We start from the raw sequence: 17414 nt of genomic DNA on the forward strand, positions 1-17414 counted from the left end.
TCCCTCATTTTTTTCAACCTCAAAATAACTTGTACTTCTGGGGCTACACTCTGCCTGACCTTCAGAGGAAGGGCAAAGGTCTATTTGGCAGAAGGACAAGAGAAAGTACTTACCCATTTTGCCATCTTCTACAAAAAGCACGTTCAGTGGAATGAGGCAGCTGAAGTAGAAGACATCAATATTGTTTTTCACCGCCACCTGCCAGGAAAGTAGCAAGGGGAAATTAGGACATGATAGGGAGCCAGGTAGGAGGGAAAGAACAGTTATGCCACCTGAGTTCCTTCCTCTTTTAGACAGTGCAGGAAACCCCAAATCAAGACACACCAGCCTGTGCACTGCAAAGCATGTCCTTATTCACTGCACTGTCGGGGCACTGTCAACAACCTGCTTCGCTCCCTCTCTCCAGGAGGAGCCTAGGCCGGGGGGAGGGATGAGTTCAAGGCACAAGTCTATACTTGGAATAACCTACTCAGTTGTTTTTCATTTCTATGGTTATTAATAGTAGCTGCTTACAGCAGAAATTGACAGAACACTGTAAATCAACTGTAATAGAAAAAATAAAAATCTTAAAAAAAAATAGCTGCTGCTACCACTTACTAAGTACCTATTAATGTTAGTATTTTTTTTTTTTTTGTCTTTTTTTTGTCTTTTGTTGTTGTTCTTGTTGTTGTTGCTATTTCTTGGGCCGCTCCTGCGGCATATGGAGGTTCCCAGGCTAGGGGTCGAATCGGAGCTGTAGCCACCAGCCTACACCAGAGCCACAGCAACGCGGGATCCGAGCCGAGTCTGCAACCTACACCACAGCTCACGGCAACGCCGGATCGTTAACCCACTGAGCAAGGGCAGGGACTGAACCCGCAACCTCATGGTTCCTAGTCGGATTCGTTAACCACTGCGCCATGACAGGAACTCCAATGTTAGTTTAGTATTTCTAATCCTCGTTACAACTATCCCGAACAAAGTAGTGTTATTCCCCTCTCATTTTACAGATGGGGAACCGTGGCGCAAAAAGATTAAATAACATCCAGTGTCACGCTGCCAGTACAGAGAAGAACTAGGATTCAAATGCAAATTTGACTCTACAACTTGATTTTTTTTTTCCTCTCCACAATAACTAGTGCCATACTGCCCTTTATCTTTTTTCAGATACCAGTTTTATTTATTTTTCAGATATCAGTTTTAAAGTGTTTTATGTTTTTTTTCTCTTTACAGGGCCACATCTGCAGCATATGGAATTTCCCAGGCTAGAGGCTGAATTGGAGCTGCAGCTGTCGGCCTATACCACAGCCACGCCAGATCCAAGCCTTTTCTGTGACCTACACCACACCTTATGGCAATGCTGGATCCTTAATCCACTGAGTGAGGCCATGGCCTGATGAGCATCCTCATGGATACTAGCTGGTTTCTTAATCCGTTAGACCACAATGGGAACTCCAAAGTGATTTCTTTCACAAGTCTTATTTCCTAAGCCATATGGCTAGAAAAGCTTATTAGCTCAAATACTGGTATATCTGATGACTCTAAGAAGGAAACGCCTTTCAGCAAATGAATAAGTTTTCTTCTCACAATACAAACTTCTGGATTTAAGTAGGCTGTGATTCTACCATGACCAACTCAATCCAGAGCACACTGGATTTTAAAAAGCTACAATATTAATATATATATATATGTGTGTGTGTATATTTATTTATCTTACTTTTTTTAATTTTGTTTTTGGTCTTTTTAGGGCCACACCCACGGCATATGGAAGTTCCCATGCTAGGGAACTAGGGGTTGAATCAGAGCTATAGCTGCCGGCCTCTATCACAGCCACAGCAATGCTGGATCCAAGCCGAATCTGTGACCTACACCACAGCTCACGGCAACACTGGATCCCTTAACCCACTGAGTGAGGCCAGGGATCAAACCTGCATCCTCATGGTTACTAGTCAGGATGGTAATTGCTGAGCCCCAATGGGAGCTCTTTATTTTATATTTTTAAAAAAGCTACAATAAGTACTTTTGTTCAGGGACAATACTGACTGGTATATATATTCAGAAACAGGCAGATTCCACTGTGCAGAGTCTAAGAACCATACACTATAAGAAGGGAGAGTAAAAGGATTGCTCTAACCCACTGCCTCCACCGGTTTCTGTCACTAGCAACCTTCCTATCTATGCTCTTGGTGCTTCAGACAAACATTTCTTTGGGTGAGTCTTATAATCAGTAACCATGTTTGCTTCTCTCTAAGAAAATAAAGGGAAAAAGTGCTTATCTAGCACCACTATTCTCCCTCCCAGCCCTTTGGGGGGCAAATGACCACACTTCATATTGAGATATAAATATTCTCTTTTCGGAGTACTTCCAGCCCCTTTTCATTTGTCATCAACCCATCTTCCCCACCTTAAACAGTACCTTTATTTCATCCTCCACAATCCATCAAGTGCGGCTACTTGATAGTCTTTCTGCTCTCTTTCCCAGAAGAATTCAAACTACTTTCCTTGTAACTTGTGGATTTAACCTTTCAATTACCAACCCCCAGGAGTTTCTGACCTTATCACATAATCTGATGACCAAAATGCTGAGACAGCAGGAGTCTCAAAAACCTTGAATCTGGTGAATGCAAGCAGAGCAACTAACCCCAGGAAAGACGGACCTTAGATATTCTTTAAGATGTATGAGAGCACCACTTCACAAGATTTATACCAGCTGTGGGCTTCTGGGAGGGAGGTATTTTCTAATTCATCTGGCATTCAGCAAGGAGAGAAGAACTCTTATTTCAAATACGGGCACCAAGAAGACCTTGCGGGAGTGCCAGGCTCTAGAGAGGGCATTTAGAAGTGAAACCTGGAAGTGGTACAAGTGGGCTAGTGTGGGTCATCTGGAGGTCTAGATGAAATGCTAGTGACTATCATTACTACCACTTCTGAAATAGAAAGCAATCATACCTCACATAGCTTGTGTACAAAACCTTCAAACCATTTACTCATGTTTACCACAGGCCAAGATTTTGAGATATAAGAAGGATACAGAAAATATAATCCTTGTCCTCCAGAAGATAGTATCAGTGGTTCTTAACCAAAAACTTATGTTAGAATCATTTGGAAAGGTTTTACAAAACAGAATCCAGGACTCCATCCTGTATTAAAAAAACAACAATCCCTAAATCTGGGACCTGGCATGTGTTACCTTGGAAAAAATTCCTAAGAAGATCAACTAGACAAGCAACTAATTTAGAACAATGTTACTTAAGAAGTCTGCGTGGGCTTATAAATAGCTCATTCTCAGGGACTCCTTACTTATTCCAATTAGAGTCCATTAACAATAGAAAAGACATGAAAAGCTCTTCTAGGTCAGCGGTGCTGAACCAGTCTGCCCTGACAAACAGATGAATGTCAGGGACCCTCTTTCTGAAAACTGCACATGCAAAGTTTCAACAAAAATTTCAGTGATTTCAGGGCAACCACTATCCCTAGACTTCTGTTCTAGAATAATTCTCTGAGAAGCTGGAACACTCAAATCAGAGACAGCAGATACAGTGGTTCTAAGCGTGGATTTGGGACCAGAACGGATCTCCTGATTTCAAATTCTGACTCTGTCACTTAACTAGCTGAGTGACTTTAGACAGTAGAACTCAGTTCAGTTTCCTGTTACAGGACTAAATGCACGAGGCTGCCAGAGTTCCTGTTGTGGCTCAGGGGGTAATGAATTCGACAAGTATCCATGAGGACCTGCGTTTGATCCCTGGCCCTGCTGGTTAAAGATCTGGCATTGCCGAGCGCTGTGGTGTGGGTCGCAGACAGGGCTTGGATATGGCATTGCTGTGGTGTAGGCCAGCAGCTCCAGCTCTGATTCAAGCCTCAGCCCTGGAACTTCCATATGCCACAGGTGCAGCCCTAAGGAAAAAAAAAAAAAAAAAAGCATGAGGCTGTTATGAGTATAATGAGTTAATATGTACAAAGCACTCAGAATGGTTGATGCCTGGCTTACAGTAAGTACTATTAACAAGTGTTTGTTGAAGTTCCCTCTTCTTTCATCTTCTGCCTTTTTATGCAGAATTTTTCATAATTAAGAACCACATTAGGAGTTCCCGTTGTGGCACAGCAGAAATGAATCCGACTAGTCACCATGAGGTCGAGGCTTGGATCTGGCGTTGCTGTGGCTATGGCATAGGCCGGCAGCTGTAGCTCCATTTAGACCCCTAGCCTGGGAACCCCCATATGCCGTGGGTGCAGCCCTAAAAGAAAAAAAAGAACCACATTAGTTATCTGAAATCCTTCACATTCTCAAATGCAGTATTACGACTATGCCAATAGAGATCAGAAGAGATTTTTTAAAAAGGCTTCTTGGCAAACTGTTAGACTAGCCATTCTTGCGACTGTGCCCCTGGTAAAATGTCATCTCTTTACAGGATCAACAACACAAACTTAGAGGAAGTGTTTCCTCTCTTTTACATTAGCTTTTCAAAATCCGGATTCTGCAGCTCTCAAACCTTTACTCTTGGCTAGAACTGCATTCATTTCAAATATATACGGTTCTCTTGAATCTGGCCCCTGCCTCCTTCTCTAGCCCATTTCCTCAACTTCAAACATGTCAACATTACTTCTTGGTCTCCAACTGAAAGTGACATGGCTGTGCCTTGTTAGATGTTGTTCTTTCCACTAACATATTCTTCTCCTAAAGCTTTATCTGTCTGGAAAGTATCTATTTAATCTTAAAATTTAATTCGAGCTTGACAAGGATTTCTCAGGATGGCTCCAATTCCTCTCCACAGCACCTGCTCCATGCACTTCTACTATAGCATAAAATAACTGTTTATCTCTGCCTCACCCACAACACAATGATCTCTCTCAGCGCAGGGGATCGCATCTTCACTAGCATACTTGTGACTCACTAAATATTTCTTGCATGAAATTAAGGGGAAGAAATTGAGCAAAGAGAATGAAACACTGGTTTTCTCAACATTTTTTTTTCCAATCTCTATACATCATTCACATGCAAGACATAACATCTCTCATCAGACACATGGATACTTGATGAGGCGAGGATGGGGGACAGGATGACATGTCAGTTCTTTAGGTTTTAAGATGCTAAGCTAAAATAACATTTAGATGTTGAGGAAAAGTAACACAGGTGGTAGATCACAACCCAAAGAATAACAGATTCTCGAAGTTCCCATTGTGGCTCAGTGGTTAACGAATCTGACTAGGAACCATGAGGCTGCGGGTTTGATCCCTGGCTTTGCTCAGTGGGTTAAAGATCCGGCGTTGCCGTGAGCTGTGGTGTAGGTTGCAGACTCGGCTCGGATCCCGTGTTGCTGTGGCTCTGGCGTAGGCTAGTGGCTACAGCTCCGATTAGCCCCCTGGCCTGGGAACCTCCACACGCCTCAGAATCGGCCCTAGCAAAGGCAAAAAAGCAAAAAGGCAAAACAAACAAATAAACCAGATTCTCCAAGAATATGCCAATAACTCTTGAAAGGACCCAAGGAAAACACAATATGAAGCCAGTTCAATTTCACTCCAGGTGGCAGCTACTCCTAAATAGAACTGAGTAAACCCTAGAGTATGAGAGTGACTGCTTCAGAGGAAAATGGGGCGGGGGGTGGGGGGGAGGGTGTTCCTTTTTTTTTTTTTTTTTTTGTATTTTTAGGGCCATGCCTGAGGCATGTGGAGGTTCCCAGGCTAGGAGTTGAACTGGAGCTGTAGTGGCTGGTCTACACCACAGCTAAAGCAATGTGGGATCCAAGCTGAATCTGCCACCTACACCACAGCTCATGGCAATGCCAGATCTTTAACCCACTGAGCTAGGCCAGGGACTGAACCTGCGTCCGCAGGGATACTCGTCAGATTTGTTTCCACTGAGCCACATTGTTTTTTTTTTTTATTTTGAAATTCACTATCCCAACAGGTACAGAACAGAAGAATAAAATCCAGACAAGCTGGAGAAGTATTTTCCAATAGTTTTTTTGTTTGTTTTTGGTTTTTTTGGCCAAAGCCAAGGCATGCAGAACTTCCCGGGCCAGGGATTGAACCTGCATCACAGCAGCGATCCAAGCCACAGCAGTGACAATGCTGAATCTGCCGAGCCGCCACGGAACTCCCTAAGAGCTTTAATTAACATCAATGCCTAGCTTGTCTATGGGAAATCAATTATCACATTAATATTCCCATTTGGATAACTAATAGATATCTCAAAATGAACATGTCCAAGATCAATTTCCCCTCATCCTTAAATGGAAGCTCCTGCTGATTTTCCTAACTCAGTAAGTACATGAAACACCGCAAAGCTTTTTAGGGTGCTCCTCCTTCTGCACTTGCTTCCCCACCCCAACACCTAGCTTCCCAGTCTGTTCTCAACACAGCAGCCACAGTGAGCTTAAAATGTAGGTCAATTCATAAATACTTCACTGCTCAAACTTCCAATGACTTCCCAAAGGTACAATTGCCTATAATCAATTCCTGTTACCTCTCTGCTGTCAAGTACTATGACTCTCATTAGCCACAGGAGCCTGCTGTTGTGCCCTGCACCTACCAGACACGTTCCTATTTCATAGGAGCATGTCTTGCATGCACTTGTCATCTCTCCTGTCTGGAATTCTCTTCTACCAGAAATCTGCAAGGCTCATTCTGGCCTCATTTAGGTCTTTGATTTAAGGAAATATTACCTTTTCATGCAGGTCTTCCATGATCGATGTATTTACAAAGTTATACCACCCATTCTCCAATGCAGTACTCCTCACTGCAACCTCTGCTTTGCTTGTCTCCGCTGCGCTTATCTGACATACTCTTTTACTTATTTGTGGGTGTGTCCCTGAGCCACATAATCCACCTCCAGCATAACATAAAGTTCCACAAGGGGAGGGATTTCTGACTCTTCTTTATACTATATTCTCAGTTTCTAAAACAGTGACTAGTACAGAGTAAGAGCTCAATAGGAATAATGACTGTAAATTAGATTACTCAAAGTTCCTGACAACCGTTTGAGTTTGGTCTAAAGTTTCCAAAAGGGCAGTACTCCCCTTAACAGAGAGTAAAGTATGGACATATATATTGGGGTTGAGGCAGAGGTAGATCAAGATGGGGCATGATATGAAGTGGCTCATCACAGGAACAAAATTCCTTTGAAGCTCCATGCTATCCCACAATGAATTCATGTGTTTTAATACGAATATGTGTCTCTCCCTATACCTTTAAATAAAACTGATTCTCTAGGAGAACATGCCATGTGTATTCTTCAGCCTCAAGTACCTTGTAACATGGTGTTTTTAAAAACTGTGGGTCATGACCAATGGGTGGTTCTTAAAATTAATTTAGTAGGACGAAACTGGCATAAAAATTAGAATAGAAAATGTCATAGTGCATCTCATGAAGCATAATGTTTCAGTTTTATGTTTTGCATGTGTGTATATATTACATAAAATATATTTCTTACACTAAGCTAAAGTCAAAAAGCATAAAAGCTATAATACTCACATACCAAATTAAAAGCCAGCACTGATGAAATGGGCTCAGTGAGCTTAGGAACAGAGTGCACACCCTAGTTTCTGCTTTGAGGATGCCTAAAGCAGATCATAGATGGTACAAGGAGCAGATTACCTAATCCTCTGTTCCTCCGGTCTGTCACGTGCAACATGTGGCAATAACAATATTAACTTGCCTCTCAGGGACATCAATACAAAGAGCAAACAGAAATGATTATGAGGCACTTGGAAAATACAAAAGCAGGCTATAAATGCTTAATAATAATAATGATTTTTAAAAGTTACTTTCAGTGGCTGTTGGGGAAAGAGCAGCCTGTCAGCTTCAGCCTGTAACCAGCAATTAGTTTCTTTCCATAGTATAGGAAGCCTGCTGCAGTAGCTGCAGCCTCTTTATGGTGGCACAGCTGGAGACGAACAGGCTACATTAATATTCTAACCTTGTACTCAAAAGCACTATAAAAAGGTACGAGATGAACTCAGTCTGAACTTTGGCAAATGCGGCCTCTGACCACACCTCTCACCACAGACAACCACAGGAGGCACTGCCACTAGAAAATTTAAGGCAGGTGGTACCCAGATCACCTTTGAGAGTATATCATCTACTCTTCCATGACGTCACTTGTGACCTTTCCAAGTCTCTGAGGAATTTTTTTTTTTTCTTTTTTCCTCCTCTCTATTTAGCTTTCAGAAAGATTATTTTCAGGCTGGTCCAAGCTAGGACCAGGCAGTGACGCCAACCATCTCCAGTTCTCTGAGGAATGATGATTCAGATGCGTTTTAAGCACCACACCACCTAGTCAACAGATCCTAGGGGAATGACTCCGAGTGACAGGTTTTAATGGCACTGACTCCAACTGTGTGATATATCAGTTAGCAAGTGTGGGTCTCCCTGCTATCTGCTAGAATTATTAAATCTACCTATAGTTCTGCACTCTTAGTCAATGCCACAAAATATCTACCATTTTTAGTTCAAACACAGCCTTCCATTTCAAACTCCACTGACCAATAAATTATCTGAGAATTCTTAGAGGTAGCCTGACAAAACAGCTCTATCTATATTTGACAATGTCTGAATACAGTTAAAAGGAGTTCCTGCTGTGGTGCATCGGGTTAAAGATCTGGCACTGTCTCTGCAACAGATCAAGTTCCATCCCCAGCCCAGTGCAGTGGGTTAAGGATCTAGTGTTGCCGCAGTTGTGGTGTAGGTTTGAACCCTGGCCTGGGAACTTCCATATGCCATGGTGTGACTAAGAAAAGAAAAAAAAAAAAAAAAAAAAATACAGCCGAAATAGTCATGTAACCCATCATAGAAAATGTCAATTTACTTTCCTTCCAATGCTAATGAAATTTTCACTTGAACAGGAGTTCCTGTCGTGGCTCAGCAGAAACGAATCCAACTGGGAACCATGAGGTTTCGGGTTCTATCCCTGGCCCCGCTCAGTGGGAGCTGTGGTGTAGGTTGCAGACGCGGCTCAGATCCCGCGTTACTGTGGCTGTGGCTGTGGCCGGCAGCTACAGCTCCGATTAGACCCCTAGCCTGGGAACCACCATATGCCGCGGGTGCGGCCCTAAAAAGACAAAAGACAAAAATAAATAAATAAATAATAACTTGAACAGTCATCTTTAGTTTACTTCTAAGGTTAGGATTCAAACAAGATCCTTCCATCTATATTCTTTCTTAGTCCACCCAACAGATCAGATGCAGTGCATGGCAGTTAAGCAGCCCTCAAACAGTGCCGATCTGCCATTCACTCTAGATAAAAGCCATCTTGTTTATCTTCACTGTTAAGAGTATGTGGACAGTGGAGCCCCTTAAAGGGAAATTTGACAGGTTTCTCTCCTCCTGATAAAAGCAGTAGCTCCATGTCCCCAAGCTAAGTGCCCCTTAGGCAACAACATGCATTTGAGGATTTGAAATCTCCACATTTAAATAGCCCTCAGAAGGGAAAGTTCTGAACAGACCCTCAGATAATCTCTTAAACTGTAAATCTTCCAGTGGTACATACAATTAGTGAGTGGATTTTAGAATGGCAATAAGAACCTAAGATACAAGCTCTCTTAGTAAGCATTGTTTTTGTTTTCTTTTTTTCTTTCTTTTTTTAAATGGCCCACAGCATTCGGAAGTTCTTAGGCCAAGGACTGAATCCAAGCCGAAACCGCGACCTACACGGCAGCTGTAGTATCGTGGAATCCTTTAACCCACAGCACTGTGCTGGGTATCAAAGCCATACCTCCGCAGTAACCCAAGCCACTGCAATCAGATTCTTAGCCCACTGCGCCATGGCAGAAACTCCAGGAAGCATTGTTTTGAGAGGTGAAGAGAACTGAAAGGATACTAAAACGGATCTATGACTCCTGGAGTCCTCATCCTGTCATGGGATCTGCTTGATCTCAATCTCAGAGACCTCCTACAGATAGTTTACACCATGAATTAGAACACTGGCAGGATAAACCTCCAAAACACCAAAGGGAAGGTTAAGATTGTAAAGTGGTACAGATAGACACTAGTTGTTTCTTTTCCTTTTTCTTTTTTTTTGTCTTTTTGTCTTTTGAGGGCCGCAACCACAGTATATGGAGGTTCCCAGGCTAGGGGTCTAATCCGAGCTGTAGCCACCCATCTACACCACAGCCACAGCATCACCAGATCTGAGCTGCATCTGTGACCTACATCACAGCTCACAGCAACACCGGATCCTTGACCTGCTGATCAAAGCCAGGGATTGAACCTGCACCCTCATGGTTCCTAGTCGGATTAGTTTCCGCTGCACCATGATGGGAACTCCAGTTGTTTCTTTTTATTCTTTCGGTCTTTTTAGGGATGCACCCACACCATATGGAGGTTTCCAGGGTAGGGCTTGAATTGGAGCTATGGGTGCCGGCCTACACCACAGCCACAGCAACGCCAGATCTGAGCCTCACCTGTGACCTACACCGCAGCTCACGGCAACGCAGGATCCTTAATCCACCGAGTGGCACAAGGGATCAAACCCAAGTCCTCATCGATATTAGTTGGGTTTGTTACTGCCGAGCTACAACGGAACTCCTGATAGACATTAGTTTAGAAGACTAGGATTAAATTGTTAAAATCCTCTGATTTGGGCAGGAGTAAATTAGAATGGTCTCCAAGGCTGTACACTAGATCCCCAAAGCACAGTAGGGTTAGAACTCATGGAATCAAATTCTGTAATTCTTTTGCTACTTACACTAGACTCCTAAGTATTACTTTAAAAAAGAATTTCCCATGATGAGTGAGAACCTACTGTATAGCACAGAAAATCTACTCAATAGTTTATAATAACCTACATGGGGAGAAAAGAATGGATATATCTATATGTATGACTGATTTACTTTGCTGTACACCTGAAACGAATACAACACTGTAAATCAACTATACTTCGAAACAACTAAATTAAAAAAAACCACGATTTCCCTCTTCTTCAAAGCCATTCGGAAAAAAGGAGAAAGACCACAATTTTCATGAAAGACTGCCTCTGGGGAGGGCAAAAAGAAGTCCACTCACAGCCACGACTAAAGCCATCTGACCTGTGGAGGCTCAGGTTGAATTCATGCCCTTAAAGCCCCAGCACAACCTCTAGTGCCGGCACTGTGATTCCTCACCTCAGAGTGAATTTCAGTTTAAGGGTCTTAACTTTTTTACTGCTTACTTCTGAATGTAGAAACAGTCACACTCATTCCCACCAAAGTAAATTCTGAAAGCAAGTGTGGAAAAACTCGGAATTGGGGAGTGCTAGATCACTACCTTTTAAAATATTTTTTTCCCCTTTTAAAGGAAAAAGACTGTTTCGAGTATTATGTGAAAAATTTGTTTGCTGAAAGTAAAGAATTGAATGACGAGATACAATAAATGCCCACTGACAAAAGACCAGTCCCTCTGCCCTTCCTTTTAAAGTTTGCCTCCTTATCACTTTGGGTCTATCACAATTAGGAAGACGACAGGTTTCTTTCTGGCCTCACAGTAAAAGGAGCCTGCTTAGCTCCACTTCCTGTCAGATGTCCAAATGATTCTGGTCTTCCCTGAAACTCCCAGACACCTACAGAGCAACCTTGAGCTTCCACATTTACTCTGACAATATCACAAAAATAGTCCTAGGGAATTAGGGAAATGGTTTAATAAATAGTTGTGTGGTGACAATTTGTTTTATTTTGAAGAGGCGCACAGACACAGGTTAGTAACAGAAAAAGTTCCCTAAATGACAGAACAGTCGCGCGTTCTACTTTCCTAGTTCTCACCAATTTTGGATACAGGGTCCAATACTGTGCTGTGATCTTACCTTTTCAAATATCCATGAACAGAGTAAAGGAAGCAACAGCTTCTAATGTTTGCTCAGCCCACTGGAGAGAAAATGAACTTGTGACTGTAGTTCTCACATTAAACTTGGGACCAGGACCAGACTCACCAGGTAAAAGGGTATTAAAACAGGGCCAGGGCAGACTGCAAAGCCACTACAGCAATGACAGGCAGAGAGAGTGGTTAGGAATACTGTGTTTGCTAAGATGAAGAGATGGCCTTGCTGAGTTTGGTTCAAGAACCAGATGTACCTGATATTTGTAAACACTCCCCTAAACGAAAGCAAAAGACTCATTCAACAGCAAATATTTACTAAGCTCCTACTGTGTGTCAGGCACTGTTCCAGACACTGGAAGATATATCAGTGCAGGGAGAAAACTAAGAGGAAAACTGCTATCTTTTTGGAGTTTATGTTCTAGTGAAGGGGTGGGGGTAACTGAGTAAGTACATGAAATAGTACTTCAAATGGGTAAGTGCCATGGGGAAAAATAAGAGTAAAGGGGGGAGTTCCCGTCGTGGCGCAGTGGTTAACGAATCCGACTAGGAACCATGAGGTTGCGGGTTCGGTCCCTGCCCTTGCTCAGTGGGTTAAAGATCCGGCGTTGCCGTGAGCTGTGGTGTAGGTCGCAGACGCGGCTTGGATCCTGGGTTGCTGTGGCTCTGGCGTAGGCCGGTGGCTACAGCTCCGATTCAACCCCTAGCCTGGGAACCTCCATATGCCGCGGGAGCGGCCCAAGAAATAGCAATAACAGCAACAACAATAACAACAACAGACAAAAGGACAAAAAAAAAAAAAAAAAAAGACAAAAAAAAAAAAAAGAGTAAAGGGGGATCAAGAATACTGGGAGCAGAGGGAGGTGACCTTATCAAAAAGGTACTATTTCAGCAAAGGCCTGAAAGAGGCAAGTGAGCCATGCAGATATGGCCACTGAGAGAAGGAACATTACAGACAAGGTAAACAGCCAATTCAAAGGTCCTGAGGTGGCCCTGTCTGAGAAAGTGCCCTGTCTGAGAATGTGCAAGGAAGCCAGGGGAGCGAGGGGAGGAGCAGCAGGTGAAGCCAGTGAGGTAAGAGGGAGGCGGAGGGCACAGCTAGATCATACAGGGACTTACAGGCCCTTATTAGGGCTTCGGCTTTTCTGCTTGGAAAAAAAACAATGCCAGTTTTTCTATACTAACGATGTAAACCTGAGTATAACAGGGCAGTGGTATAGGAAGAATTAAGCAACTACCACAACTCTGAGGGGACCACACCGATGTGGAAACAGCAGCTCTGTGCCTCACTAGGAACTCAGGGTCAAGGGAAAATAATGCTAATAAGTAAGATGTACTGTATCCGTTCCTGCTCCAGGTAGTTTCCTCGCTTTAAATAAGGCAAAATAAATCAGAAAGTTACAGCAAATGAGTATTTGATCTCTTTCTGCCAATACAGAACCCACCTGCCATGCTATACTGACCAATCTGGTTATTGCCCAGAAACCTTTATCACAAGCCCCAGATAAACGCTCTCTTCCTCCAGCAGCCTACAACAGAACTACAGTTTCAGTTGCCAGTAACAGCCAGTAATGTTTTTATAAGGCGTTCAGATGCTGCCCACAGCCCAAGGTCTTACCTTAAATAAGTTCTGCCCAACGAACACAGGCTCTAATTCTAAAGGCACAACCTCTCTTTCCTCCTTTAGTGACAGCTCTCTGTACCTTCCTAGGACTGGCTGATACGCCCCTGGGTGTAGCTGTTGCACCACAGAATACTATTTACCATCAACGGCATCAACTGTTTGCTATGCAGGGCTTACTATTAAACTTTAAAATACATTTCATACATACTGTACTGAATCACAAAATGGTGAAGGAAGGATTAGCAAACCATCAGGTAAAGTTATTAGATATTCCACACCCCAGTCTGGTATGTCAAGGGACTAAAGACCATGAAAATGCAAAAGAACAGACTTTAGTAACAAGAGTGAATGATTATTAATCATTTTTAAATCCTGGGGCAAAACTGATCTAGAATCTAATCTAGGTTCTAGGTGGTAAACACACAGTCTTAGATAGCAAGTTAGAAATCAAGAGGGTTCACAGGGATGCCTGTGCACCGTTCGCTCTATAACTTAAGATGGACCAAAGGCAGGCACAGGTGGCTGCCAAGATGACTGGGCAGGAGTTCCTGTCATGGCTCAGTGGTTAATGAATCCGACTAGGAACCACGAGGTTGTGGGTTCCATCCCTGGCCTCGCTCAGTGGGTTAAGGATCCGGCCTTGCCGTGAGCTGTGGTGTAGGCTTGGATCTGGCATTGCTGTGGCTGTGGCGTAGGCTGGCGGCTACAGCTCCGACTAGACCCCTAGCCTGGGAACCTCCATATGCTACAGGAGCGGCCCTAGAAAAGGCAAAAAGACAAAAGGACCCCCCCCCCCAAAAAAAAGATGACTGGGCAAACGGGAGATCACTGTGCGCAGACGCTATCCCTGGGTAGCTATACTGGGGAATCAGTTCATATATGGAAGGGCAGAAATTATCATCAGGAGCAAAGCATGAGCTATGGAATTGAGAATTCTCTGCTTTCATATTTGGAGTATCCGCCTTTCAACTCCTTCAGTGGCTCCTGGAAAGAAATGTTGCTAATAAGCCAAGCATCACTATTCATTCACACATTTAAAAAAATAAATAAAATAATATTTTCTTTTGCTTCCAAACCGTAACTCAGTCTAAGTACACTTATCAGTGTCTCCACTTCTTTTTTTATGGCTGCTCCATGGCATGTGGAGTTTCTGGGCCAGGGATCAGACCTGGGCCACAGCTGTGGCAATGCTGGATCCTTGACCCACTGGGCCAGGCTAGGGATTGAACCTGTGTCCTAGTGTTCCCAAGATGTCACCAATCCCCACTGTGCCACAGTAGAATTCCAGTGTTTCCACTCCTAGCCTTTTTTTAAAATTAAAATTAGAACAATAAAATTGACATCTATTTGCAGTATACACAAATATATGTCCTTCCATAAACGTAGGCTTTCCTGAAGTGGAACAGAAGGGAAAATTCAGACTGAGTGTATTTTCATTATAAGCCCACACTGGACTGATCTTTAGGCCCTGTTAGCCCTGATTCAGAGAGTAACTTGTTCTATAAAACCTCAAACTGTAAAAGCAGATCTACAAATAGAATTTAAAGGAAGACAAATTTTAGTTCAATATGAGTAACTCCCCAAGAGTTTTAAGAAGATGGTATGGGCCATATTAGGGTAGAAAATCACTAACGGTATTTATGTAGATGCTGAGGCTCTAATCACTGCCAAGATAAAGTTCTATCAGAAATAGGGTTTGAAACAGACAATATTAAAGGTTATTCTTTTTTGCATTTTAGGGCTTTACCCTTGGTATGTGGAAGTTCTCAGGCTAGGAGTTGAATAGGAACTATAGCTGCCGGCCTACACCACAGCCACAGCCACGCAGGATCTAAGCCGAATCTGCGACCTACACGACAGCTCACAGCAACACCAGGTCCTTTAACCCACTGAGCAAGGCCAGAAATTGAACCCGCATCCTCATGGATCCTAGTCGGGTTTGTTAACTGCTGGGCCACAAAGGGAATTCCTAAAGATCATCCTTTTAACCATGATATTTTATTCTTTATGCTTACACACTCACACAGCTCAAAGCTTTTCTCAAGTTTTATTCTTAAGACATACTGACCTCAATGCCATCCAGCCCATGCATAATCCCTAAATAAAAAATTGTGAATGAAGGAAATCTTCCTATCTTACTGAACATAATACTACAGCAAAATATTAAGAGAGTAAATATGAATGAAGACAAGATAAGGCTTTCAAGTGGGCTTCAACCCAGCTCAGGAAAATTCCAGGGTATTCCCTTTAATTCCAACTTATAATGTATCCTAAGGCTTTGTGTAAAGATTATCAGTCATAATGAGAGCATAGGGCCTAGAAAGAGGTACCTCCTTTTTATTCAGAATTCAAAGTCCCATACTGCATAAAGATCACATGGTTAAATCTATTTTCCAATCATTTATCAAGCCAGAAATATAAAACTGATTCCATTTTCATCAATTCCTAACTTACTATCATGATATAAAGATGGCTGGGATTTTAAGATATGAAAGCTAGAGTTCCCATCGTGGTGCAGTGGAAGCAAATCCAACTAGGAACCATGAGGTTGCGGGTTCAATCCCTGGCCTTGCTTGGTGGGTTAAGGATCCGGTGTTGCCATAAGCTGTGGTGTAGGTCACAGACTCGGCTTGGATCTGGTGTTGCTGTGACCCTGGCATAGGCTGCTGGCTACCGCTCTGATTCGACCCCTAGCCTGGGAACCTCCATATGCTGCGAGTGCGGCCCTAAAAAGAAAAAAAAAAAAAGACAAAAAGACCAAAAAAAAAGAAAGAAAACGAAAACTCACAAATCACTTTCATTACCCTGTAGAACTACTTTGTGAAATTTATTATCATTTACTCAAGATCCTCAGCATGGGCTTCTGTTACTGGCATAATCTGATCTCACAGGCTCTTTTTAATGAGGGACTAGCTCCCAAGCTAGTTTCAGGAACAACTGTCTCCAACTATTGCGGCCAGATTTATAAGCTACTAGACCACCTCAAGTTTATCAGAATACAGAATTCCTGTCTACAGCTTATGTGCGATTATTCAAGCAAGGCAGTTGCTACTGAAAAATATATTCCTAGAGTCCTAGAAGTCAGTAGTTGAGTTCTGGTTATAGAAAGACAGAAGATAATGCTTAGCAGAATCTTAGTTATCTTGACAAAAAAAGAGTGTTCTCAATAGGGCCATCCTAGTAAAAAAGGAACACCTAATAAAAGATACTCTATCACTCAAATGGAAATGTTTATAATCCTGCTGTGACATGAAAAACATATCAAATTTGAAGCAGCAATCACAGAAAGCAACTTTCTCTTTTCTTTGGTGGCAAAATGTTTTCATCTTTCATAACCATGATCTTTCATAACCATTACCTACATATTGCTAATGGAATATTTCAGATAGCTCCTGTCCTGTCTATAGGAGTTATTTTCAGCATTGGATCTACGTGTGACCTGGGAAATCTCTTAGAGTTCTCATAAGATCCACCACTTCAAAGACTCAGGCAGTGTGTGGTCCCATAAAAGCAATCGGAGTGCACAGTCCTCAACTGCGGATCTTGGAAGACCAAAGGAGGCTTTGACACTGAACTTGTTTGTCTTGCACAATAGTCAGGAAAAGTCAGTAAATGCCAAGCTGGCTTGCTTCCTTTGATGGAAGCTGCTGAAAAGGTCTTCCGTTTGGAAGCATTTACCAGTTTTTCTGGTACAATAGCTACAGCTGTGGGCTTTCTGAGTGTGAACGGACATATGTACGACATGAAATATCAGGGACAGGCACCATCTGCAACTGATTGTCTCACAGGCTGGGCCTGCAATGTAGGAGTAGCAAGGGACAGAAATTTCTCAGGGCCATACACTGGCAAAAAATCCTTTTGGCTGACAAAGATCTTATAGATATGAACAAACAGGATTGTAAGATTGTTGTTCTTTTGCAGCTAGCATCTTCAGCACTTCCTTCCCTAATCATTCAAAGGTTAAATGAATAGAGCTGATGAATAAGAGACAAAGAAAAAAACGAAGAGACATTATTTTTTCCCTAAT

The 17414-nt window shown here is 42.6% G+C and overlaps 1 protein-coding gene across 4 annotated transcripts in view; it reads right to left on the reverse strand.

The window, feature by feature from the left end:
- AP2B1 (adaptor-related protein complex 2, beta 1 subunit) overlaps positions 1-17414 on the reverse strand; it is a 137697-nt gene that overhangs the window by 13714 nt on the left and 106569 nt on the right. For all 4 annotated transcript variants that reach the window (XM_021066144.1, XM_021066143.1, XM_021066145.1 and 1 more), the window contains 1 exon segment: positions 114-198. In XM_021066144.1, coding sequence (XP_020921803.1) covers positions 114-198 — 85 coding nt within the window.

Source organism: Sus scrofa, chromosome 12 (genome assembly GCF_000003025.6).
Source record: "Sus scrofa isolate TJ Tabasco breed Duroc chromosome 12, Sscrofa11.1, whole genome shotgun sequence".
In the NCBI taxonomy this organism is placed as follows: Eukaryota; Metazoa; Chordata; class Mammalia; order Artiodactyla; family Suidae; genus Sus; species Sus scrofa.